Source organism: Betta splendens, chromosome 4 (genome assembly GCF_900634795.4).
Source record: "Betta splendens chromosome 4, fBetSpl5.4, whole genome shotgun sequence".
Classification (NCBI taxonomy): Eukaryota; Metazoa; Chordata; class Actinopteri; order Anabantiformes; family Osphronemidae; genus Betta; species Betta splendens.
Genome location: NC_040884.2, coordinates 6,604,379 through 6,630,575, shown reverse-complemented (window position 1 = coordinate 6,630,575; position 26,197 = coordinate 6,604,379). Strand labels below are relative to the sequence as shown.

General features: G+C 41.7%; 2 protein-coding genes across 7 annotated transcripts; both read left to right on the top strand.

The window, feature by feature from the left end:
- Positions 1 to 262: 262 nt before the first annotated feature.
- On the top strand, positions 263 to 6,777 carry hdgfl2 (HDGF like 2). 2 transcript variants are annotated; one of them, XM_029149564.3, is made up of 16 exons: positions 263 to 510; positions 1,013 to 1,089; positions 1,645 to 1,786; positions 2,029 to 2,205; positions 2,375 to 2,494; positions 2,579 to 2,647; positions 2,728 to 2,908; positions 3,020 to 3,104; positions 3,188 to 3,476; positions 3,591 to 3,715; positions 3,823 to 3,890; positions 4,038 to 4,108; positions 4,196 to 4,297; positions 4,482 to 4,638; positions 5,331 to 5,442; positions 5,694 to 6,777. In XM_029149564.3, the coding sequence occupies exons 1-16, from the start codon at positions 439 to 441 to the stop codon at positions 5,791 to 5,793; spliced, it is 1,947 nt and encodes a 648-aa protein (XP_029005397.1). In that variant the 5' UTR covers positions 263 to 438; the 3' UTR covers positions 5,794 to 6,777. The 2 variants fall into 2 exon arrangements, with proteins under 2 accessions (XP_029005397.1, XP_055364471.1); XM_055508496.1 differs by lacking the exon at positions 263 to 510 and adding an exon at positions 629 to 838.
- Positions 6,778 to 6,919: 142 nt separating this feature from the next.
- On the top strand, positions 6,920 to 25,784 carry ap3d1 (adaptor related protein complex 3 subunit delta 1). 5 transcript variants are annotated; one of them, XM_029149558.3, is made up of 35 exons: positions 6,920 to 7,478; positions 9,695 to 9,790; positions 10,063 to 10,143; positions 10,375 to 10,455; positions 10,535 to 10,642; positions 10,747 to 10,876; positions 11,286 to 11,425; positions 11,800 to 11,873; positions 12,001 to 12,050; positions 12,272 to 12,321; positions 12,598 to 12,646; positions 13,764 to 13,909; positions 14,195 to 14,343; positions 14,441 to 14,671; positions 14,920 to 15,151; positions 15,238 to 15,383; positions 15,488 to 15,629; positions 15,824 to 15,895; positions 16,009 to 16,084; positions 16,225 to 16,424; positions 16,557 to 16,630; positions 16,880 to 16,903; positions 18,108 to 18,276; positions 18,472 to 18,618; positions 19,039 to 19,092; positions 20,179 to 20,289; positions 20,496 to 20,651; positions 20,967 to 21,014; positions 21,371 to 21,391; positions 21,716 to 21,905; positions 21,978 to 22,066; positions 22,465 to 22,550; positions 22,650 to 22,771; positions 22,976 to 23,055; positions 23,178 to 25,784. In XM_029149558.3, the coding sequence occupies exons 1-35, from the start codon at positions 7,383 to 7,385 to the stop codon at positions 23,271 to 23,273; spliced, it is 3,816 nt and encodes a 1,271-aa protein (XP_029005391.1). In that variant the 5' UTR covers positions 6,920 to 7,382; the 3' UTR covers positions 23,274 to 25,784. The 5 variants fall into 5 exon arrangements, with proteins under 5 accessions (XP_029005391.1, XP_029005394.1, XP_029005396.1 ...); XM_029149561.3 differs by lacking the exon at positions 16,880 to 16,903; XM_029149563.3 differs by lacking the exon at positions 19,039 to 19,092.
- Positions 25,785 to 26,197: the final 413 nt, after the last annotated feature.

The window sequence follows — 26,197 nt, the reverse complement described above, 5'->3', positions numbered from 1 at the left end:
TCTGACTGTTATAATCAAAGCTGTTGGGAAATTATTTCTTTTCTGTGTTCATATTACTAGAGCATTTTTTGCCATTTTATTAACCTTTAAATGTTTGTTTACAGGTCAAATGTGAAAGTTTAGTTTTTAATTTTTTAACGCTTAAAGCCCCTAGCTATTCTCTGAAGTAACAGTTATAGGGCATTGCAATTCAAACAAGGCCAGTCTTGTGTGCAGTCTTTTATTGTGAGGAACCCTTTAACGGATGTAGTTCCCGTGCTGCCGCTACCTTCACTCCGCTGTCTCTTCTCGCGGTAGCGCTAGTGTACTGTTAGCTTGTTAGCTAACCCCATCGTTTCCAGGTTTCGTGTCGACCTGAAAACAGCAAGCGGAGAGAGACACAGAAATACTGCGCAGTTTATTATTCATTGGTTCCAGTCTGCGGAAAGGAGGGGGACAATGCCACACAACTTCCAACCCGGAGATTTGGTTTTCGCTAAAATGAAGGGATACCCCCACTGGCCAGCCAGGGTAAGCAAGTAACTAAGGCTAACAGCAGCCGGAGGGGCGGAGGAGGGGGTGGGCTGCTCTTTGCTGGGACGCTGGAGAAGGTTCTGTGTATCTTCGTTAGTGTCTAACACACATATCGGACACACAGATGAATGAGTTCGCTTCTGTCGCGCTGGCAGTTTGTCTAACAGGCCCAAACTCCAGTGTACGTGCAGCATCGTTTGTATGAGTTTCTGTTGGCCTAACTCATCTACATACCGACGTTGGCGTAGAGATGAAGCTAACGCTGGTTTCTTACCAACGACCCTGCAGCCTGTGCATGCACCTGGAAAACAAGCCTCCTCCTCAGGTGTCAAACTCTCATTTAAGCCGTGCAATCTGGACGAGACGTCGCCAACAGTGTTTGTTTTCTATAGGTCACCAACCAATCGATACATGCTACCATCACGTTTGCATCACAGCTACAACTTGTCTCATATTTTGTGTGTGTGTGGCATTTCTGAAACCTTTGACTGTCTTTTAGATTGAAGATGTGGCTGATGGGGCAGTGAAACCACCTCCTAATAAAATACCTATTTTCTTCTTTGGGACACACGAAACGTGAGTACAGTGGTGTGTCATCTGTCAGTGGGAGATTTAGCTGCATACCTGAAACTACTGAACTCAGACGACTGCAGTTGCGTTTTGGGTTTTATTTAGCAATTTTAATGCAAATATGTGAGAAAACAGTTTAGCTCAGTTTTACCTCTAGAAAACTGCCTGTGCCTATTTAGGACCTGACTTATCTGTTTCTGACCTGATGTGACCCTCTTTGTGAGACAGATACACCAATCAGCGCTTTTATTTTACCCTTTGAAGCATTCTTTTTTCATGACACTTTGCTGTTAACTTCTGATTTCGGTGTTTAACCTATGAGTATCTGAGGTAATGAGCAATATGTTTCTCTCAGATGTGTTGACATGTTAGGTCTTTGGGCATAACACCGGTATCTGACACCATCTGTTTGACAAGATGGCACTTGCAGTTTATTGATCCATCACTAGATGGCACAATCTACTGGTCTTTTCAGTGTAAAACACCTATAATACCAGTGTAACATGGATTTAGTTTATGTAGTTAGTTGTTTTACATTTCCTTTCTCACTTTGTTTCACAGAGCATTCCTTGCACCAAAAGACCTTTTTGCCTATGAAAAGTACAGAGATCGCTATGGAAAGCCCAACAAAAGGAAGGGATTTAATGAAGGTTTATGGGAAATCCAGAATAATCCACATGCCTCCTACAGTGCACCACCTGTGGTAAGTTCTCCTGATACAAATCCAGAATCTGGAAGCATCCTTAAACCACCATTACTATTAACATATATTAGTGCACCTTTGGTACATCTCAACTCCCTGAACTAATTCCATAATTTCATATTAAATGTCAAAATGGGTTAAATAGATTGAGATATTTAAACTTTCTGCAGAGATCCAAATTTTGGTGATTTTTAGCATGCTTTCTAGATGTCAGTCCCTTTCATTGACAAATCTGTCTGCAGCCACCAAGCTCATCTGACAGTGAGGGAAACAATGCAGAAGGTGGAAGTGACGAGGATGACGAGGAGGAAGATGCATCGGTTCCTCGGAAAGTAGACTCAGGAAGTGAGGTTGATACGGATTCTGGGGGTGAAGACAGGGGAAGAGGAGCAGTGAAGCGAAAGCCACCTGCTCCAAAGGTTAGTAAGAAATAGAAAGATTCATAAATTACAGACTCCTGATGTCTTTTTTTAAATCAGGAATTGTAACAGTATACTTAGGTTACCTGCGTGGCTGGAGTCCAGATTAATTGGGATATTTTTATATATTAATTTGACACTGATTGTTTTTTCTCCTGTACTATTCTAGCGACCTCCTCCTCCAAAAAAGGCTCGAGGCTCATCCAGTGATCGAGATGAGGAGAGTGGGTCCCCCTCGGAATCAGATCCCACACCCTCAGATTCTGACTCTGGAAAGAACAGTGACCAGGTACACAAGCAAATATCATATGATTTTTGATTGTTTGTAAAGAAATTTTTTAAATGTTATGTGAAAATGTGTTTTTGCCAACAGGATTTTACTCCAGACAAGAAAGCAGGTGGACGTGGGGGAAAAAAAACAGGAGGCAGGGGAAAGAAAAAGGTAAACCTCAGAAAAAGTATTTTTTAAAATGTTTTAAGGTGTGGAAGCTTTGATTTCTTGATCCATCTCTTCTATTGTAGAAAGCTTCTTCTGACTCTGATTCAGAGTCAGGATCGGGGTCGGACAAGAAACCAGTGGACAGTGACTCAGAAGACGAGAAGCCTCGACCTGCTCTGTCTGGTTCAGAATCCCAGTCTGGCTCAAAGTCCGAATCAGATTCAGATCCTCCTCCTCGGAAGGGCCCACAGGCTCGCAAGAAAGGTTTAGTCTTTTCTTCCAGTATACGGTGGTGTGCAAAATCACAAGTATATATGGTGTTTGAAACAAAAGAACAAGCTTTTTTATGTTAAAGTCAACATTTTTTCCACACAGAAAAACCTGCACCAAAACCTCGTGCACGGAAGCCCAAACCAGCCCCAGCAAAACGAGCACCTTCATCATCTTCTGACAGCGACAGGTCGGGCTCAACCAGGGCATTTACACATATATTAGATTGTGCACGTGGACCTATAAGTGTTTTGTTTTTTCCTACACTGACAGTGAACCTGACCGCATAAGTGAATGGAAAAAACGAGATGAAGAACGGCGGCGAGAGCTGGAGGAACGGCGGAAAAAGGAGGAAGCAGAAGAGATCCGTCGGCTACGTGAAAAGGAGAAGGAGGAGGAGGAGAAAAGGAAAAAAGAAAAAGAAAAGGGTAAAAAAGGAAGCGAGAGTGACAGCAGCAGTAGCTCAGACGAAGGTGTGGATGATCACCCACTCAAGAAATCCAAGAAACCTCCTCCACCCCCTATCCCTGCACCTTCGGACTCCGATTCAGAAACCGCTGAGGTAGAATCACTTACTCAAAAAGCAAGAGGTTGTTGTTGTATCATAGAAATTAATTTTTTTTGTCATAAATCAGTTGTGATCCTATTTATTCATTTTGTGTTTACTTATAAAAAGTCCAAGGAACCTCCTAAAAAGTCTGACAGTCAGAAGAAGGCAAGAATAAAGAAAGAAAAGGAGAGAAAAGAAAGAAAGGAGAAAGAGAAGAAAGCCAGACGATCAGAGGAGAAGTCCAGAGCGCGGTGAGTGTTCGAGGGTGACCCAGCTGCAGCCGGGAAGGTTCCGGCCCTCAGGAGAGCTTTGGTAAAACCCAATGTACACTCATGACAGAGTTCCCTCTCTCTCACAGGTCCAAACCTGAAAAACCAAAACGCAGACCTGAGAGGCCACCAGAGAAGAAAGTGGAAAAGAAAAAAGGTCAGCATCTTCTATAAAGACATGAACTCTCCAACACAGTTTTGATTTATTACTATGCTTTGACTAATGGAAGCTAAGTTTGTCATGATACTTGTTCTACCAAGTAATAATTCAGTGAAGTATTGCTCTTTGTTTGACTGTTTGCAGAACCAACTCCAGAAGAAAGGCTACAGAAGCTTCATACAGATATAAAGTTTGCACTCAAAGTGGACAACCCAGTAAAGCGCATTCATTATTTGTGTGAATTATTTTTTCATGGTCAGCATGAAGGCTGATGTTTTTTACTGTGTTTCTGTTGTTTCTAGGACATTGACAAGTGTCTACAAGCACTTGAGGAGCTTGGGGCTGTGCCAGTCACCAGCCAGATCCTTCACAAAAATGCTGAAGTCATTTCTACACTAAAGAAGGTGAAATTCATGTCTCATCTTTTTAAAATTCATACCACAGATCAAAATTATCTGGATATGGAGAATGTCAAATTTATTTTATCAGTCTGTTTTATTTTAGATGTTATGATCTTTGAGACAGTATTAGATAAATTCTCCATATTTTCTATGCATTACTTATTACTCATTGTTCTTCTATGTTTAGATCCGACGGTATAAAGCCAGCACTGCAGTCATGGAAAAAGCTACTGACGTCTACAACAAACTAAAACTTCGCTTTGTGGGCAAGGCAGAGGTGGCAGCTAAACCTAAAACAGATAATAAAGAACCAGACGATAATGAGAAGGAGACACAAAATGCAGGTAAAATTAAAAGAAAAGGCACTTTGCATCTTGTGGCGAGTTGGGGTCCTTTGTGCCAATAATAAGTAAGTTGTTTGTAGTTTCTTGCATACATTTGTTATAGTTTATGATCTTGTCTTCACCAAAGTCACAGTGGTTAAGTGTGTGATAGGCAGCATTCTGGTCCTGGTTGATGTCTCTGGACCTGGACAGCTTGCGAATACATACATTTACTTTTTATAAATGTATTTATGAGGAAAACTAATTATTGAAGAAGCTGTGTGATGCAGCAGGACAGTGACCCTGAATACTGGTGTAAGTCTGCTACAGAATGGTTTTGCAGACTCAGTCAGGGCTTTGGAGTGGCCCAGTCCCTCCGATGTAAACACAGCAGAGATTGTTGAACCAAGACTGCATCTGCACGATGTCGGTCTAATCCACAGTTACGGGAAATCCTTGCTTGATGATATTATTTCCAAACTGGTTCAACTACTTATCAAGTCACTGTTTCACTTTTGACTTTGAAAGTGTATTAGGTAGCTTTAAAAATACAGATCATGCCAATTGGTTTTATTAACTTTAATGTCTTGTGAATACCTCTAACTTTAGGGAACATAGTTATGCGGCTTATGTCTGGCAATGTATTTGTATTTATTTTAACACCTTATGAGCTTTGCACTGTATGGTCATTAATATAAAATTTTCTTTTCTAGATTCTACTCCAGTGAATGGAGAACAAAAACAAGATGACATGTCAGTAGAGGAAAAACCAAAATCATCTCCCCAGGAGGATAATAACTGCCATCCATCTTCAAGTCCGACTAGGTGAGGATCCAATGAGAAATGTATAGAGTCTCTCTGTTTAGTCTCCACGGCATGCGTGACTGACCTATCTCACACAGGAACAGAACTGAGCTCTCTAAGGTTAAGTAGAACAATTGTGCATCTTCTCTTACTACGACCACTGGGACCTGGTTTATAATGTAATTAAGCCTATATGAGCGTGCAGTCTGCTCAATAAGCCTGATTTAAGCGCAGCATGAGCAGCTATGAAAGATTATGTTCTTTTTCTGTAGACCGTGCCCAGACAGCCCTGCTGAACAAGAAACACACAGCCATGAAGAAGCAGACAACTCGATCTCCGAAGGCACGGAACCACCTGCTGTAGAAAGCTGAAGGACCTTGAACCACCGATGCAGCGGACCAAGTGCTAAGAGATGGTGGCCTCTTTGTTTGACGTAATGCAGTGCTTCTGGGCCAACAATACTGCAACACTCACGGCATTTCCTATAGTATCTGTTACGTCAATATTGATGTTTTGGACATTTTGTACTAGACTGACATGAATCCATACGGCCCCATTGCTCACACCATTCGGTTCATTATTTATCACACCAACGAAATGCTTATTAGTGTGATGGTTTGTGGCGCTGCACAAACTGCTTCTGTTTCCTTTTATACGACACTCTGCCTGTCTCGGATCCTCGCCCCAAACCACAGCTCCCGGCTACTATGTTCTTTCTACTCTGTGAACTCTTGGTTTTTCGTACTCTGTGTATATTAAATGATTACATTTTTAGCACTTCTAACCAGAATTTAGGCAGGGTTAGTTTTTTTGCGGGGAAATGGAAGTGGAGGAATGCTGTTGATGTTTCAGTCAAGATTTTTTGCGCACCACATGTTGGCTTCTTTTGTTTTTTTATAAAGCCTACAAAAGATCACAAACGCCTCTTGTCTGTGTGTATGGCATTGTAAGAGTGGTAAAGTACAATTTGTGAATCTTTTTAGTATTTTTAATTATTCGTTACAGTCAATCCAGTCTGAAATATGAAGCCATGAATTGAGTCAGTTCAAAGTGTTTTCCAACTGAGGTCCACTTACTTTTTATAACCTTGTTTTCAGATATTTGCAGCTACAGTTTTGTCTAAAATACTTGCTGTGGAGTTACACATCTTGCACTCGTTTCCCTATAGTGTCTGCTTTTAACAAAAGAAAAAAACTGTACAGATCAAAATCTGCCCTTAAAAGCTATTACGATCTCATGTAGCTGCAGCCTATTTTGACATTTTCTCCCATGCATACAACAGGTGATTTTAGTGATATGTACATTGGTAAAACATTTATCAGTTAGTTGAGAGTTGAATAAAAATCTCAGCATGGCTTTTGTTTCTATGTAATTCTTGCATGCTTTAATTCTCTGTCCTTGGTTAATATCGGAGTTTTAGTCAGATGAAGTTGTTCATGTATAAGTGTTCTGTGCGTAGTCTTTCGTTTACTGTTATTGCCACTTACTGTCGGCTTGGGAAATATTGAAATTCCACATTTTGCAGATGATGCCCGACATAATTAGGAATTATAGCCCAGAATCCCAGGCTGATTTTATGATGCACAGTTTCCAGCAGTACCTTCCAGTGGTAGGTGTTTAGGAACGATAGTCAGATGTTTCGGGTTTCGTTCTCCAGGAGGCGACTAGACCTTTAATTCATCTGAAACCCACATGAGAATCTCGCCTAACGCTCCAGTCAGCTGACTTCAGACGCCATTTTGTCAGCCATTTCCTACACTCAGCCGTCGCCAGCGTCTCTGCACGGCTCGGGCATCGTCTGGCCTCACACTCGTCTCCCCGGGCTCGGCGAACGGCTGCGGACCCTGCACGCACGGCACCCGGGTGGATGCGACACTAGTCCGGGGGGCTCGGCACCCAAGAGACCTCTGCGAGGAAGCACGGCTCCGCGGGACGCAAGCGGCGCAACTCTCCGACGGTCATGGCTCTGAAGATCGTCAAAGGGAGCATCGATCGGATGTTCGACAAAAATCTCCAGGATTTAGTACGTGGCATTAGGAATCACAAGGAGGACGAGGTAAAACGACCGAAGCAAGCACTGTCACGTGGAATATCGTAAGCGTCACACGGCTGAACGTTTATTAGGCGCGCGTGTCGCCGTTACCGTTATGGGCGAGCAGCTAGCTAGCTGAAGTAAATTAACGTTAGCGTCAGCTCGGCTAGCGCTAGCGCTAGCTAGCGGTTAAACACTCGCCTCCAGTAGCTGGCGCGACAAGCCCGATGCTTAATAAACACATGCTAAATAACCGGCCCCAGTGCGAATGCAGCTTTAACTTTATAGCAATGTTCACGTCGGCAAAGACGCTAAATGCGAGTTTGCTGCTGACAGCTAGCGAACCTAGCTAACTGTCAGTTAGAGGAAGCTGAGGCAGCTGACTAGTCCGGTCAACTCACACCATTGATGTGACTCTTGCATCGCGCTGGTTTGCAGCGAATCTGTGCTCCACTAACTCCTTGGTGAGTCTAATGGGAAGAAGGATGCAGAGGTCCTAAAACTCCCACTGTTGACATCAGTTTATCGTTGGTTTGGGTTCACTCCTAACATGCTAAAAGAAGAGGTTACAGAGATAATAGACGATCTCCTGCACTGATGATGCATTTGTTTCATTTTCGAATATTTGTCATCTTTATATAAATGCAAATCATGAGGAATGAGTCACTCTGCAGCTCGCTGCGTTTCCCCATCGCTGATCGAGGGTGAGGTCATTCCTGTCACAGCTTTGTGTGTGATGACAGGCTCATCAGAGTGGGATGGCCCCATTAGAGGGCACTGTTTTGGCCACGTCGCCATCCCGCTCATCCTCCTCCTCCTCCTCCTCCTCCTCCTCAGCTCATTAGCGCTGTCGTTGCTGGGTCTCGCCGCCTTCTCGGAACTCAAACGCTCCGTCAGCCAGCGAGGCGGCGTGCGTTCACAGCCGGCTCTCCGCTTCGCTGCTGGACAGACGTGTGGTGCTCTGCACACCTGCCAACGTGGCAGATCCCCTCGTGGCACGCAGAACCGCACAGTCTCCTGTTTTGTACCAGATCGTCAGTGTCTGATCTCTTGATCCAGTGTGTGGTCGGTGCAGTTCATGAGCGGTAACTCAATCTGAGCAGCCCAGATAGGGTGGTGATGGTTGCCCAGTCAACATGGGCCACATTGCTAAAATATTAATACCGTGTGTGTGTGTGTGTGTGTGTGTGTGTGTGTGTGTGTGTGTGTGTGTGTGTGTGTGTGTTGACTTTTTCCTGACCAGCCTTTCGCATGTTTACACAAGTCATTCATTCACTCTCTCTTGCATGTTGCACAAACTGCAGGCTCACTACAGAACGGTGTGAAACAGGATAAATAAACAAGTTAAGGCCTCAGGAATGTTTTGATTTTAGTATTCCTCCAGCTCAGCTTGCATTGCAGTGTTTACCTCTTGAAACATCCGTCACAGTTGTCACTAGGTAATGAGCTGGTCATTGGTGAGTGAGAAGGAAAGGCACCATGTGAGTCTGGTGATAGTAAGCTGAATCCCTCACGCCCTGTCCTCCAGGCCTCCGTCTCCCACCCCGTGCCTCCTTCTGTCACTGTTGGGTCTCATGACCACACACACATGACCAGCACACACTCACACTCAGCATAGCTGTGTGTGTTTGCTCGGATAGGTTCCTCTTAACAATAGTTGACTGATTGCTGTGTCCAGAGGTTGAACGCCCTCCACTGTTGAATGAATGCAGGGCCTACATTATGCGTTCATTACTAGTCCTAAGACCAACTGTTTCCAGTCTTTTATTAAAACACTTTTTGATGTTCTGTTGGGAACGAGAGCATTTAAGTTTCCCGTTACCTTTCAGGTGTAAATAAAACAATAACTGTGTGGCGTCTGCATGCAGAGATTCATGGTAGAGTAGGTGTCTAAGGCCAAGGAGCAGTACTCTGTATGACTGTTGTGTTTTATGCACTGGATCTTTCTTATAGTATTAGTATATTGGAATTTAACTAGTCTATATGCGTTATTCAATTGTATTTATTGTCAGTCACCCATAAGTGAAACTTTAATTAACTTGAGAACCTAACTTTAAGACTGCGTTGAACATATTTTGGTTCATACTGGAACCTATTAAAGAATAAAGCCTGCATTCATTAAAAAACAGATCAACCTGGATGTATCTGTTTGTTCCTGGTTCGTGATGGCTGCCTCCAACTCCAGGTCTCACTCTACCTAATTAAATCTGTTGTCTGTTCTCTTGTGTGTTTGCCCTCAGGCCAAGTACATCTCCACATGCATCGATGAAATCAAGCAGGAGCTCAAGCAGGACAACATCGCTGTCAAAGCCAATGCCGTGTGCAAGCTCACCTACGTAAGATCTGTCGGCACATACACTGATTCACAGAATGTTTCTGTCAGGCACTGCTGCTTCATGGATGTAGCCAGTAGCTACCACTTACTGAGAAGAGGGTTCAGTGTTCCAACAAGGCAGTCTCTATTAATATCCTAGGCCTATCTTTTGAGTCGCGACTGCTTGTTGTGATTGGCTCCTGTGCGCACGTTGAAAGCTTTCGGTTAAAATCTGTGCCCATCTTGTCGTCTTTTATTCATCCCCACTTTGTCTTGTACTGTCTATGATTGCAGCTTCAGATGCTGGGCTACGACGTCAGCTGGGCCGCCTTTAACATCGTTGAAGTCATGAGCTCATCCAAGTTTACATACAAGGTGTGTGCAGCAAACGGAGGAATGCTAGGAACCTGTTGTCCAGAGGCCCGCAGTTCTTGTTGAATTAGTCCAACGCAGACGTTTGCACAACAGAACAATAACATTAATAACAAATGCTCATACCTGATATTTGTACAGTGCACAGTTGGTGGAATGAGCTGTACAGTACTGACTGGAAGTTTAAAATATTAGCATATTTGTGTATGTGACCAGTTGCTTTTCTCCCTGTAGAGGATTGGCTACCTGGCGGCCTCACAGTGCTTTCACGAGAGCACTGATGTCATCATGCTGACAACCAATCAGATTCGAAAGGTCAGTTGAGCGTCTGAGTTTCTGTGGGTCAAACATCCCCTTCAGACAACCTTTTCTAAATCTATTCTTTGTTTTACAGGACCTTAGCAGTCCCAACCAGTATGACACAGGGGTTGCCCTCACTGGCCTTTCTTGTTTTGTGACTCCAGACCTGGCTCGTGACCTGGCAAATGACATCATGACATTGGTGAGTAACTGTGGAGGTAAAGGATGTATATCGTTTTTTTCTGGCCTTTGTAGTTGTTTGAAATCATCTCTGCATTCTATAATACTCTGTTTTCCCCGCTGTAGATGTCCCACACTAAGCCCTACATCAGAAAGAAAGCAGTGTTGATTATGTACAAGGTATTTCTGAAGTACCCAGAGTCCTTGCGTCCCGCATTCCCCAGGCTAAAGGAGAAACTGGAGGACCCAGACCCAGGTAACGGAAATACACTACATTCTCTACATTTTACAAAAGTCACTGCTTTTTCTCTGTTAGTTATTCCCAGTGGTTTTTGGTTTAGGCCCATACGCTTTATGTGCAGCCAAATCAACACTCACTCACTGGCACTTCCAGGGACCGGCGTCCTCTGTCACCTGAACCACATAAATTATTCAGCAAATAAGAATAGGACACTAATGGCTTGTTTGTGATTCTGTTAGGGCTGCTGGGAGTGTTCAGCAGTTCGCAGCACAATTTCCTGTTGGACGGGGATGTTTCAAAGTTATATTTACATGTACTCTTACATTTTTGTCAAATATACATTTAGAAAGCCGATGATGCACATGAAACTTGCATCAAAGTAAATGTTTGTTGTATTTGTCTAACATTGTTTTCGCTGTTGTAGGAGTCCAGTCAGCAGCAGTAAATGTAATCTGTGAGCTGGCCCGAAGAAATCCCAAGAACTACCTGTCCCTGGCTCCACTTTTCTTCAAACTTATGACCTCATCCACTAATAACTGGGTTCTCATAAAGATCATTAAGCTTGTAAGTCAGTGGGATATGGGTTGGGTTTTATAAGCACTTTACTTCTGGCATGATGCTGCTGAGCGCTGTCAGTGCAGTGTTTAAATAAACCCTGTGTGTTGATGTCAGTAAAGTCACAATGTGCATCAACTGTTTGTCACCATACAGGATGTGTTTATATAGAAAGGGAATCAGTGGCAGTCAGCAGCACTAATCTATTGGTGCTTGTGAGGATGCAGGAAGCAGTGTTCATTAACTCAAAATTTAAAATTTAGAATGATAAACAGGTTTATAAATCCTGTCTGTGGAACTTGAACTACATTGAAGTTAATATTAAATTCCACAGGGAAAAGAGGTCTGTGCCCTTTGACATTCATGTCACGTGTGTGTTTCAGTTTGGTGCACTCACACCATTGGAGCCGCGATTGGGAAAGAAGCTGATTGAGCCTCTGACAAACCTAATTCACAGGTGAGGTTCAGTCGTTGGCTTGTAACTTCTACCACTGTGTCCAAACCAAGTGTTGAATCCACCAAGAATAAACAGTGGAAATTCCTCACTGCCTCTCTGTTTCTTACCCTGTCGTTCTTTCTCACAGTACCTCAGCCATGTCTCTGCTCTACGAATGTGTCAACACTGTGATTGCAGGTCAGTACTGTGAGCAGAGAACCAGCAGAGCAGTTGTTCAGCTCACTGTTTGTACAGTAATTAAAACTCTCAGCATTACCTGCTGGCCAACATGTCATACAGTGATTGTCTTATCTGAATTCTTGTTAGATACTATAAAATACTATAACTTCTTCACACCCACTAGAGAGCCTTCCGTCTTCGTGTTTAATGCTCTTTCATCTGTTTGTCCCGTGCTGCAGTGTTGATTTCCCTGTCCTCTGGAATGCCCAATCACAGCGCTAGCATTCAGGTAAGTCTCTGAGGTCTACTTCTCCATGTGCACGTTTCATGTGGGTTTATGTTGATTTTAACCCTTTCCACTCCAGTTAAACACAATGCATGTTTCAGCCCTTTCAAACGTTTTCTAACATGGTGTAAAGTATTGAGCCTCATTTCTTTTGCTGTTTCTTTCTTTCTCATTTTTCTTGTTTTCATTTCTGATGAAACTCAAACTGTTGTGGAAAGGTTTATGTTGTTTTTAATGCCTCTCCCGTTCTCCCCCATTCTCTTTCTCTCCCTCTCTCAGCTCTGTGTGCAGAAACTACGAATCCTGATAGAAGACTCGGACCAGAACTGTGAGCCCTCTGTCAATGCCTGCAGTGTGTCATTTTCTCATTGTCTGCGTGTTTCTGACTATGGAACAGTCCACCCTTTTTAGAAGATAATCGTGTAGACTCCCTCACTGGATAACTCGAACATTATTAACTTTCCACTCTTAATTTGGTGGCCTACTTTAAAATACCATTGCACTTATGTCACATTTGCACTAATCTCATGTAGGACATAGAATGTGAAAAATGTAGATTTTGTTTTTCACAGTTTGGTCTGAAGTTCTGAATCAATTGGATTGTTAAAGTTGTCATATAAGGTTTACCAGTATAAATACACCAGCTGAAACTGAGGTTGCTGCATCCAGCCATTCGAGTTATTTGGATCTCCCCTACATAGCATTATGTGTGGAATAGACCACTGGTAGCTAGATTTTTGTTTAATAGCGTACATTAGAAATCTGTGGTGTTTTCTCATACACTTTGTCCAAAACTTGGCATAAACATAAATACAGGTGGAAACATATGAATGTTTCACACACACAGCCTTGTTTTTGACGTTTTTTGCTGACTAAGCCCACATCAGGGGCCTGAGCAAAAAAGAGGATATGTTGAAGTCTAACTTCATGTTGTGAAGCCTAAGCATTTTAAATATATTACACAATCACGAAATAATTCTTTAGTGCACTTGACATTTGTTTGACAAAGGCACAACTGCTCTGTGTCTCACAGTTGCGCAGAGTTCAGGCTTTTCACTGGGCTGCTCCTGGCATTCTTCTGTAGAGGAAGTAAATGCAGAATGTGGAATGTTATACTATTCACTTCTGCAGTGACTTCTACTGTCCAGTCTTGTGTGTGTGTGTGTGTGTGTGTGTGTTTGTCTTTTCCATTCAGTGTTTCTTGTTTGTTCTTTTTTTAATGTTTATCTTTTGGTATTTACAAATAGCTTTTTGTAGATCATCTATTGACCACAGTAATTGATTTTGTTAAGTAACTGAACCTATAATTGAGAAGTTTAGAATAGGTTGAGCAACGCTATCAGAGTATTCTAATGAAGTTGCTTCTGCTAAGCAATAAAACAGAAATGCCATGACTGTCTGCCTGTACATGCAATAAGTCAGTTCATTTTTCTGTGATTGTGCAGTGAAGTACCTGGGTCTACTTGCTATGTCAAAGATTTTGAAAACCCACCCCAAGTCAGTGCAGTCTCATAAGGACCTAATCCTCCAATGTCTGGATGACAAGGATGAATCCATCCGCCTCAGAGCTCTGGATCTGCTTTATGGCATGGTATGGAGCTTAACTCTAAGCATTCACTTAGTGTTTGGTTGGGTATTTTGGGAACTAGTTACCTTTCAGTAAATTATTTGTGTTAAACTATTTCTGTTCACACAAGCTGCCGAAACATTTATAGGTGCCCTCAATACCAGTTTATGCTTGTCCTTTACCATTTTTTCTTAGCTGTGTCCAGGTTGTTTCTAGGAATTCATGATGCTTTTGCTTCACAAACAAAATATTCTCAGACATATCTTATTGAAAATGTGAACTCACACCACCACTGTCTGCTCTCCTAAGGTATCCAAAAAGAACTTGATGGAGATTGTGAAGAAACTGATGCTGCATGTAGACAAAGCAGAAGGAACTACTTACAGAGATGAACTGCTTACCAAGATCATTGACATTTGCAGCCAGAGCAACTACCAGTACATCACCAACTTCGAATGGTTGGTTTTACACTCTGTGTTTTGTGCCACTCGGTTTGTTTGCTTGTATTCCTACTCTGTGATTTTATTAACAATGCCTGTCTTTATCTGCTTGCAGGTACATTAGTATTCTGGTGGAGCTGACCCGCTTGGAGGGCACACGACATGGTCACCTTATTGCCTCTCAGATGTTGGATGTTGCAATTCGGGTCAAAGCTATTCGGGCCTTTGCTGTCGCCCAGATGGCAACTCTGTTGGACAACGCCCACCTGCTAACTGGAAGCATGCAGCGAAACGGCATCTGTGAAGTGCTGTACGCAGCAGCCTGGATCTGTGGCGAATTCTCAGAGTATGTTAATTCCCCCGAGTTTAGGGAAAAATACCATTGCATCGATATATGACATGACCTTATAGTAGTTCTGACTTATCCTTTGATCCAGTTTGTTAGCTGAACAATTGTTGGGTACATAATAGTTAAAGTAGTTATTTTCAATTGGTGAAAATCTCTCTCCAACCAATTTCTTAACCTGTAAACTTTCATTATTCTCCTCCTGTCTTTAGCAAGCTGACACGATGTTTTTCATGGTATTTCTCCAGACACCTTGAGAACCCCATGCAGACGCTGGAAGCCATGCTGCGGCCAAAAGTGGCTACATTACCAGGCCACATCCAGGCAGTGTATGTGCAAAATGGAGCAAAATTGTTTGCCACCGTGCTAAAAAGCCAGGAGGGGAACACAGACAGTACAACTGCCCAAGAAACTATCCAGTTAATGATTGACAGGCTGCCTGTGTTTGTCCAAAGCGCCAACCTGGAGGTGCAGGAGAGGGTGAGTTAGACAATATATATATATATATATATATATATATATATATATATATATATATGACTTGTGCTAATTTCTGGGCTTTTCAGGCATCATGCATCCTGCAGCTTGTTAAGTACATCCAGAAACTGCAGCAGAAGGATGTAGAAGTAGCAGAAGAAGTCAATGCACTATTTGCTGGCGAGCTTAACCCTGTAGCCCCCAAGGCACAAAAGAAAGTGCCTGTTCCTGAAGGGTGAGGTGCCATCCAGAGTCTGCACACATTTCAATATAAAAATACATTATTACATCATTGACCCTACTTTGACTTCATTTTTCTTGATCTGTTTGTTTGTGTAGCCTGGACTTGGATGCATGGATCAATGAGCCTCCATCTGAGAGTGAGTCTGAGGATGAGCAGCCTAAGGCTATTTTTACCAAGGAGGAACCAAAACACTCACGTCCCCGACACACAGAGGTGGATGAGAAGGAACTGGCTAGGGTAAGCTGGCGGGGGATTTTTAGCTTTGCTAAAAGTTCCAGAAATAGTTATAATATATTATTGGACTATTTGGGAGCATTGTTTAACATTTTTGTGTAGTCTGGTTTCCTGTGTCATTCACTGTTCATACTATAACTGAATCAGGCTTTTTTTCCCCCCATTAACTGATGTAATGTTTCTCTCTTACCATGCAGAGGAGAGAAGCCAGAAAGCAGGAGCAAGCTAACAATCCATTTTATATCAAGGCATCCCCGTCCTCTCAGAAGGTGTGCTAACCAGACCCTTACCTGTATTGTGTCTGTTTGATGCAGTGTGCTTAAAACTCAAGGTAAACAGTTTTCAGTTAAAGTCTTGTTTTAAAGTGTTGTTTTCTTTACAGGTTTATCAAGATGCCCCTGGAGTGGAGCACATACCAGTTGTGCAGATTGACCTCAGTGTGCCTCTCAAAGTCCCAGGTGGGACACCCCACACCACAAAATGATATTGCGACACTACTTTCAAACACGAGTCACAATGACTTTCTTTTGTGCAGTTAATACTTAACTGAAAAACTGCATGTTTGTATTGACATCCTCCACCTTTTTATATTTTGCAGGTCTGCCTATGTCTGACCAGTATGTCAAACTGGAGGAGGAGCGGCGGCAGAAAGAAAGAGCAGAGAAGAAGAAGAAGGATAAGAAGAAGCGGAAAGAAAAGCGCAGTGGACGCGGGAAGAAACGTGATTCTGCTCCAGAGAGCGAGGAAGACATAACACCTGCACACATGGTCGACATAGTCACAGAGGAGATGCCAGAGGTAGGAGCTGTGTAAACATCACAAATATAAAAGGCACCACATTAAATGTTGTTCATGAAATTAAACGCCATTGCTGATAATTTATTTTTTCCAGCTAGTTTTCAATCATTTATCTTTATGTTTTGGTGTTAGAATGCCTTACCCAGTGATGAGGACGACAAAGACCCCAATGACCCCCACAAAGCTCTGGACATCGACCTGGACAAGTTAGTCCACACTATACTCACTCTAATGATACAAGTACAGACACAAAGAATTTTATTTTTTATTTTATTATATTAGACTTATTAAATTCTTCATTTATTTCTTCTTTTATGTTGTGAGTTTCCTGGTCACAGTGTCACAAGCATGTGACTTGAGCCTTTCCTTCTTCTGACTCTTTCTCATGGCATTGTACTTTCTGCTTCCTCTTTTCTATGCCTACACACACCCATTACTGCCTCTCTGTATGGCAGCTTGATGGAAAATGCTGGGCGAAGGTGAGTTGCATCCCAGCCACAGGACCTGGGCTCTGAACGTACACAGACTGTCCCTCCTTTCTGTCGCTCCAAATAGCATCTTGCTCTTCTCAGTAGTGTAGTTCTTATGTCTGTGCTTTTTGGAATGTGCAAAACCTGCTTTATTGTTCTGCTCCTGTTTCTTTGTATTTTCAGAATCTGTTTAACAGTAGTTTTTGAGCTAGTATCCCTATTCTCTTACCTTGCTCTAAACTTGACTATATCATCAGCTTTCTAAACAAACATCTCTTGTTTACGCGTAAAAGTTTTCTTCTGAAAACATATCTTTGTTAAGCAAACCATCATCAACGAAAAATGAGTGTTTACTGGGTCGCTGTTGATGTTCTCAAGGCTTGATCTTTTTACAACCTGTCCTGCAATACTTCAAAAAATAAAGCTTGTTTTTATTAGAAGGATATATTACATTGGCATGACAAAAAGAAAATCTGTTGCAGGAGTTTAGTCATATGGTTATTTTTTACTAACTGTGATCCACAACATTAGAGTTGTCTCCAAATTCCTACCAGTCAATGCTCCCTACAGGAATCCAGCCTCTGTCACGTAAAATTAGCAAATATTTCCTTAATTCCAAGTTTTAATGGTTTTAACCTAAATAAGTCTGTAGCTCAAGTTACACATTGTAATGTGTATATAGTATAAATATATATATATATATGTTGCACATATTTTATTTTACCTTAAAGTATCCTCTAAGCACAAGTAACCTGTCTGTGGTATTAGTATGAATTGAGTTTTTGATAACTAGTTTAGGAAGCAGCTTCCCATTTAGAAGTTGTAGATACAAACAAGCTCATTCACTATGAATTATGTTTTACTTACTGGGGGTATTGCTACAGAATCTGTGCATGGCATGAAGTAATAAAAGTTAATTGGACTAAAACAAGCCACACTAAAGAAAGTAATTGTAGACTTTGTGTGTTGTTCTACTTTATCACCACCAGATGGCTGCAGTGTATGTTTGATGGGGCAGCTGAGGAGGTTAACATTGTACTTTGTAGTTGTGGAAGAATGCCCAATGTTTTTAGCTCTGGCAGAATGATAGTCATTGCCTTGAATGATACATGACTACTGCACAGTGCATAGTATATATCTGTAATTTTTAGATGGACTGTAATAGAATTGTAACAAAAGTTGAAACTCATATCTGAATACTTTTGCCATCTAGACCCCTTGCAGACACCGAGAAACTACCAGTGAGGTCACACCGGGCAGCAGAAACTCCAAAAAGCCCTACAGAAGATGGAGAAGCACAAAGTGCCTCCATACAAGAGCCCAAGAAAAAGAGCAGCAAGGAGAAGAAGGAGAAGAAGAAGGAAAAGGACAGGGAGAGGAAGGTGAGTTTTTGCTTTAACATGAAGATAATATTCCTTTTGTACTAAAAGCCTCACTAAGCCCCAAATGGATAAAGAAGATTAAAACTCAAAATGAATAGAATTGGAGCAATTTCATCAAGGGGACAACAATAAAGACATCTCTGCTCCTCTGACGCCTCTGGCTCCTAAATTTCAATTAATTGCATTGTTTTGCAGAAGAGCAAAGAGGAGAAGAAGAAGAAAAAACACAAACAAGAAGAAAAGGAGCAGAATCTACTTGGGGAACAGGCAGATGAGGCTGTGGTCCAGTCAGAAGAAAATAAGGTGGAGGTGGACCCTCCACCGACTTCTACCAGTGCTGAGGTATGAACTATGAAGAGCTGTACACAGACTTTTTTCTACCATATGTATCTAATAATTTATTACTAGTTTCAATATTTCATCTTGACCTAGTGGTTGAAATTTAGTCACTGGCCGCACACGTAGTGTACAGTAAAAAAAAAGCTAAAGGTTATGTGCAAACTAATTAATATTGTTAATCATTTTCACTGACTCAACACTTCCATTGCTTCTTCCCAACCTCCCTTTCAGTCAGCTTTAGTAATCAAGTATCCGTTTCCTCGTAGCCGACTGTGCAGTCTCTTGCCAAATACTTGATTTATTCATGAAATAGAACAGTGTATTCTCTGTATCCATTTTCATGAATAGTAGTGAGATACAGAGCCTTTGTGACCCTCACCCCTCTCACCTCCTCGCACTCCTCTCCCTCCCTTCCTCTTCTAGGTTTCGGATCTGGATTTCTGGCTCTCAAACGCTCCAGTGCCCTCTAACACCCAGGTTGAGTCACCCCCTCTCTCCTTCTTCCCCCTCATATACTCAGTGCTTTTGTGTAATGACTTGTTTTATTCATTTGCCTCATAAATTGAAATTTTGTTATTTATGTTTTATGTTCTTTTTTTTCTGCCTCTTGATATACTACACCCCCCTTCCCCATCCATGTCATCTTCATCTTTCTCATACAACTTCCTCTCTTTCACAGGTTACATAACACTCTTTTTGCTCACATTCTCCTGTCTCCCTCTGTTTTTAAGCATGTGTGTGTACACGGTATGTGTGTGTTTCTCACAATGCCAGTACTACTTCTCCTCAGCATCTGTTTTGCTGGCTGGATGTCATGTCAGTGAGATCACAGTGGTTGTTGTTATTGTTGTTCTGGGTGGTGGTGACAAGTGGGTGGAAGTCACCTGACGTTCCCTCCAATGTGGTGAGGAATCGGTTCTTCTTTAGGTTTTTGTTGCCACTGTGTCACCACATGTGTTCATGATGATTTGACGTGATGGCTGAACTGGTCCTTAGTGGGAAGTGAAGAGTCTGGGGTTTACACTGGAACTTCATTAACCAGCTGTTATTCAGTGTAACACAAATGCAGCAGTGCAGCTGGAGAGATAGTGAAGAAAGACAGTTCTAGCTAGTTAAGATGAGAGAGATTAACAAGCTTTGTCACATACTATAGATATGAGATCTGTTGAGTAAAACCAGGTATGTCATGCATTTTAACATTTAAACTGATGTGAAGGAATTTTGTTTTTAATCATGAGTTGTTAGGCCCCACAGCAAAGGATTACCTCCAAACAGAACTTGTCATAGAAACTTCTATGGAAAACTGCTGCAGTCAAGAGCTGCAACTTGAATGGCTGGATAGTCTAGTCAGCTATGAAGTGAACACGTGGTGGTCTGACAAGCAAGTTTGTTCTGATTTAGTTTCTTCCACAGGTTAGCGTTCTTTATGGTATCACTCTCAGTTCAGTATTTTGCAGTTGATCATCACGACTGAGACAAACCACTAACTTGACATTACTGTAGGCTTTTTTTGATTGGGTTCTTCATCCTAATGCTTTTCTTTGTGTGTGTGTGTGAGAACAGGAAGCAGAAACAGTAGCAGCAGCAGAAACAGCCCCCGTCCCCAAGGCGACCTCTGGCTCAGCACCAGACTCCGAGCCTGATGAGCCCAAAGACACAGAGGCAGAGGAGACTGTGAGTCACCACGGGTGAAGTGCTAATTGCAAAGTTTGGCTGCAGGGCAAGCTATCCCAGTTTACAATGACCTGGCAGAATGCAGAACATCAACAGCTCTTATTCTGCTTGTGCAAATGACGCACTGAAGTTCTCCCAGTTCTAGTGGAGAATAGCCACATTTTAACCACTTATATTTATCTTCTTTGTGATGCTTTGATGTTCAGAAGTCTTCCAAACACAAGAAGAAGAAGCAGAAAAAGGAGAAGGAAGAGAAGGATAAGAAAAAGAAGAAGAAGCATCATCACCATCATCACCACAGTGATGGAGGTGGACAGGAGTCTGTGCAGAACGGCACCGTGGAGGAGGAAGAACCTTTGCCAGTATGTGTTCTTCATTTAGCAGCCAATGAAAATGTTCAGCATGTTGTCAATAACACAGTCAATTGTGTCATCATTGCAGTAAATGGTAATTCTTCACATTATGAAGTGAAGTCAATGTTTGCTCGCCCCTTTATTTATTATTGCTGTGTGTGGGCAGTCAGATTCATCTCTGTGCCTTCCTACCTCCAGCTGCTACACGCGCATGTTGCCTTTGCTTGTTATGCATCAGTTCGGTACAGGCAGCTCCCGTTGCCTAGTTAGCATGCGGAGTGACGGAGAATGCCTGCTCTGACCTAAACTCTTCTCTTCTTTCAGCCCATGTCCAATTACTGCCTGCTGGCTGAGAACTGCTACATAAAGATGGTGAGTGATGGCAACTGGGACGATGCTTCAGACGAGGTTGTCCAATTGTTCTTTTAGTTCCTCTTATTTCACTTATACATTTGCCTTATTCTTGACATATGTTGATTGTATTCACTTTTATTTAAGTAATTAAGTTATTCTTTTGAAGCCTTAATGTTTGGACATCTCAAACACAAATGAAATGTACTTGATCACATGGGGTTTGCTCGTAATCCTCTTGATCGATGTGTTGTTGCTTTGTCACTGCATACACACAGTTCTGCAGTAGTAACAAATGTGGAAATATCCTTTTTGATGCTCATTTTTGGACTAAATGACATAAGCAGATCTCTCCTTTTTTCTCTGTCTATTTGAAGATGATGGAGGATGCTGATGAGGTATTTGGTCTGTTCTGTCAATGACAGAACATTATTAGAACTTTTTCCTACATGTGTTTCTCTGTTGCTTTTCAGACTGGCCTCTGTGGTGGATTACCTTTTCTAATGCTTCTATAACACAACAGTGTTTCATCACCTTCTAAGAATGATTGTCTCCTTTTGACCTTCTCCTTTTACGTAGACTGGTTTCTTGAAAACAGTGATGTGTGCTTTGGTGTTGGGTTGATGAATCACATTTGCAGTGTGCATTGTGTGCCTTCTTTATAATCATTGATCGTTTTTTAAAATAGCAAATGAAAAGTTTTTTTTTACTCCTCCATTAAGGTGTGTGACATCCAGGGAAACCTGCAGGATGGTAGTCAGGTGGTCGTGTCGGTTATATTTGAAAACAAATGCGACGGCTTCCTTAAATCCATGGAGTTCAATGTCTTGGACTCTCTCAACTCTAAGCTGCAAAGGCCACAGGGGTCGGGTCCACATGACGGCCTTGTGGTCCCCTTCCAGCTTCCACCCGGTCAGTGATTGTCAGTGTACAACTTTAGTGGTTTGTGTTTTGAGTCTTTTTGTAAAAGATGTTCTCTTTCAGGAGTGTCCAATGAGGCACGATTTGTCTTCACTGTGCAAAGCATTGTGATGCCACAGAAACTGAAGGGAACGCTCACCTTCATAGTAAAGGTTAGTAAAGAAGAATCATTGAATCTGCAGAGATCATATAATCCATTATTTACTATTTTACTACATATTCTGCTGCTACCTACTTTACTGAGTTTATGTGCACTGCTCAAATCAAAGCAATAAAGAGCAATAAAGCCGCACACTGGACCTGTGTTTTTTAAATTAAAAACATTTTAAAAATAAATCAGCAGTGTTATTCTGATTAAAAATATATATTAAAAAAATAATTCATACTTAAACTGGGTGGTTGAGTAATGTGGACTAAGGATATTAAAAGCTGTTATGAAACGAGGAATTGTTGCAGGTGTAACTCTGGTCACTAACCCTTCACCCACATGTTCTACAGGTCAGCAGATGAAAATAACTTTAACATTATTTCATTCTTTGTGTTCCCGCAGAATGAGGACTCTTCCACTCATGAGAAACTGGACTTCAAACTGCACTTTACCTGCACCTCCTACTTAATTACTACTCCTTGCTACAGGTTGGTGATTTAAATATTGGTGATGTCCATTAATGTTTGCACTTAGTATTAGTTTATTTTGATGCTGTTGATTGTAAACTGACTTGTTTCTATTGCCAGTGATGCATTTGCAAAGCTGCTGGAGTCAGGGGACCTGAAGGGCAGCTCTGTCAAACTAGAGGGAGTCGACATGCCCTTCCACCACCTGTTGGCCAGAATCTGCTTCCACCACCACTTCTCTGGTACAAATATATTCTATTTGCCTCAGACAATACATTTCTGCTGAAACATTACTGCATGTGCGTCACTACTCAACTTACACTAAAACTACACTTGACATGCACGATGTAATTTTAGTTTTCTTATATAGTATAAAGCACTGTGTGATTGCATATAGTTACCCTGTTTGACCTGTGGCTTGTGTGTCTTGTGTCTTGTTTTATTAGTTGTCGAGAGGATCGACTCCTGTGCCTCCATGTACAGCAGGTCTATCCAGGGTCACCACGTGTGTTTGTTGGTTAAAACGGTAAGTAAATCGTTCTCCTCTGGCCATTTTATTTTAGCTATCATGTGCCCAGTAGTGCAGCAAATATAAAAAAGAAAAGGAGATTTTTCAGGTTGATCTTTGTTCTTTCTCCCCTCTCCCAGTCTGGTCCAACAGTATCCATAGATGCTAAATGTGATGAGCCGACGCTGCTTGGGAATGTGCTGAGCGAGATCAAGCAGACCTTCTCTCAATGCTGATTGTGTCTGACAGCCCCAGGACCCCCCCACCCCCGAACCACTCCATGGCACCCCCCACGCTGAAACACAACATAACCATGTTACGAAACACTGCGGCTGGCACTTCAGTATTGCCCTATTTATTAGTCCTCAGATTTGCAAGATTAGTTTGCCCCTACCTTCTACTTCAGTATCACTGACTGTTGTTCCTCTGCACTCTGATGTCTGTGGTCACACCCAACACTTGATATTGTTTTACAGACCTGCGGTTCATGCTCTGTCTTCTCTGCAATGCACTGTCATTGTTACTTTCTGACGTTTAACCCCCTAAGAGCCACTCTTTCTCTGTTTCTGAGCTCCTATTTCCGGATGCCCTTCGCTCTCTGCTCTTTCTTGTGCACTTTTCCTTCCTTCACTGTCTGTATTTGACTCATGTACTGTTAACTGGACTTTTGCTTTAGATGGTTGAGATGTGTCTTTATTGTTTTGAATTTGCTGTTTGGTTGTAGATTTTGTCCGGGCCCCTCTTCTTCTGCATCTTTTTTTTTTTTCTCCAACTCTTCTTTCCATTCCTCAAACATCAGTGCAAATATTGCTCATCTGTGTAGGCCTGAAATTTACCATGTGACTGACTGACTTTTTTCATACTGGCAAGCTATAAAAATGGCGCCAGTAACCAGGTACCTTGAGAAAACCACACACTGGGTGACTGCGATGAGAATAATGCGGAGATTTTACCAAAGCTACATATAAGTCATAGGTTTTAAATTTGTTCCAGAGCTGTTGCCCACTTGCCTTTTGCCAAGGCCCAGAGCAGATCTCTTGGTGTTAATTTAACTAAATCTTCGTGTTGCACTACGGGTGATTTGTACAGTAGATCAGTGGTTTCGCTCTGTGCCTTGGCCATGCAGTCTGACCTACTCCAGCACTCATGAGTCTGTCCTGCACAGTGGATCGTCAAGCTAATTCCACTGTTTAAAGAACCTATTATTCCTTTTATGGAATATGCAAGAGTATAGAAAGGAAAAAGAAAATCTAGCATCAGTGTTGGAGAGTTTAAGTTTAATGTGAGATTACTGTTTTAGCTCAGGACAGTGTGCTGTCAGGTCAGTGCCACCTTTTACAGCTAGAGTTGTTGGTTGTATAGAAGATGTTATATTGTTATAACTACGCATTATCCATACAAAGCCTCTCAAATGAATGACCACATAAAAAGAGCTAATGTTGGACCCTTTTTCTGAAAAATGTAACCATGATTAGCTGAAGGATGATGTGCTGGATTATCAACCTTTCTGAAGCTTTGAAACCAGATGGTCTGTCTGGTCTTTGTATGCAAAGGCTGTGGCCAGTAGTTTTAGTTTCTCCACCACAATTGGGCAATGTAACGTTCACTGCAAGGAAGCATGCACTCTGACAACAGAAGAATGCTTTTATTCTCATCTTCATGTGAACTATTGCCACTGTGCCACTTTATTGTTTGCATTACAGTAGCTGCACCCAAACTGGTTGTCACCCAGATGGTGTGCACCCAGATCAACCCCTGATGTTTCTCTTCTCTCCAGAAAACTGCCTTGCTACATTTTTGTGTATTCACATGTTGTGATAAACATAAAATGGCTTCCTCTTACAAGTCCCTCAGAAGCCTGTTTTAATTTGTGTTATTCAAGTCACCAGTCACTACCCAGTCCAGCACGACTTAGTAGTAGCAACATTAAAACTGACTGTTCATATGTACTAGTAACGCCCTCTCACGTGTCTGCTATTGTAGATAAATACAATGTCTGTGACCTAAAGGTCAGGTGAGCCATTCCATGAGTTCTTCTGTCCAGTAGTTAAGTCTGAATACAGAGGTGATCAGCTGTATGTCCAGAATGTCAATAGAAAATATGTATGTAGTCATGTTCAAGAAAACGACTGGTATTAGCAAAACACCAACTTCCCTAATCATACACTCTCCTTATTCTGATCATTTTTTTTGATTAAGAGTTTGTATATTGCATGATCAGGAATGTACACTTTTTGTTTCCTTTTTCTGTTCTATTCACATGCTTACTGAAACAAGTTGTCATTCCATTTTTTTCATTTCTTTTTTAAAAGATGTTCACTCAAACCCTTCTCTGTTTTAGATGGCGTTTAAGTTCAGGCAATTAAAGTGGTGTCGTGAAATGTTTTAAATTATTATTCACAGGAAGGAAGGGGATTCTGCTTGGCGTCATGAGGCTCTGAAAAATAATCTGAGGCGAACGGGTCATTTGAAGCGATGTACTGAGAGGACATCTATCTGTCTTAATTCTGTATTGGTTCAGTTGTAGTGAGTTCTTTTACCAAGTTTGGCTCGTGAAATTGAAATATACTCTAATATGACTCTGATTTTCTTTCTTTTTTTTTTTTTTGAAGGTCCTATCTTTTTATTTCTCCATACTTTATTTTCAAGCTGTATAATACAATGTGTTTTAAAGGGGATGACATAAAATATCCATATTCCCTTTAAAGAAAGTTCCCTGAAATTGAAAATAAAGGCTGTAAGATGTATTTTTGAAGTTTTTTTTATTTATTAGTAAATCAACAAACATGTTTTTATTGGTCACTAAGAAGATGAGAGGAGGACCGTGATACATTCCTACGTTTATGTCTTTGACGGCTGTAATGGAGTCCTTATTGACAGCGGCCAGCTGAGTTTCAATACCACAGGGTGTAGTTGGATTGGATTGACGTAGAGCTACTTTAAACGCAAAGTTCGCTCATTTTACTGTTGCTAGCAACGCATTTAGAATAGAGAGGTTGGCTTTTGTTAGCATCATTGTCAAGTTAGCCGTGCTAACGCGTGTTTCCGGTGTTAACGTCAAAATAAAACATCTACTCTAAGTGTGATTCATATTCCGTGATAGTCTTGTAAAACGAACAACCAGCAGATCAGAAGATTGGAGTTATTTAATAAGAACCTG

Bases quoted from the DNA above. Each gene is read 5' to 3' on its own strand.
- hdgfl2 (XM_055508496.1), top strand. From the start codon at position 764: ATGAAGCTAACGCTGGTTTCTTACCAACGACCCTGCAGCCTGTGCATG. The intron at 2,206-2,374 runs GTTAGTAAGAAA...GTACTATTCTAG, and splicing joins GAAAGCCACCTGCTCCAAAG to CGACCTCCTCCTCCAAAAAA. The intron at 3,105-3,187 runs GTCGGGCTCAAC...CTACACTGACAG, and splicing joins TCATCTTCTGACAGCGACAG to TGAACCTGACCGCATAAGTG.
- ap3d1 (XM_029149558.3), top strand. From the start codon at position 7,383: ATGGCTCTGAAGATCGTCAAAGGGAGCATCGATCGGATGTTCGACAAA. The intron at 15,896-16,008 runs GTGTGCTAACCA...TTTTCTTTACAG, and splicing joins CATCCCCGTCCTCTCAGAAG to GTTTATCAAGATGCCCCTGG. The intron at 16,425-16,556 runs GTAGGAGCTGTG...TTTTGGTGTTAG, and splicing joins TCACAGAGGAGATGCCAGAG to AATGCCTTACCCAGTGATGA.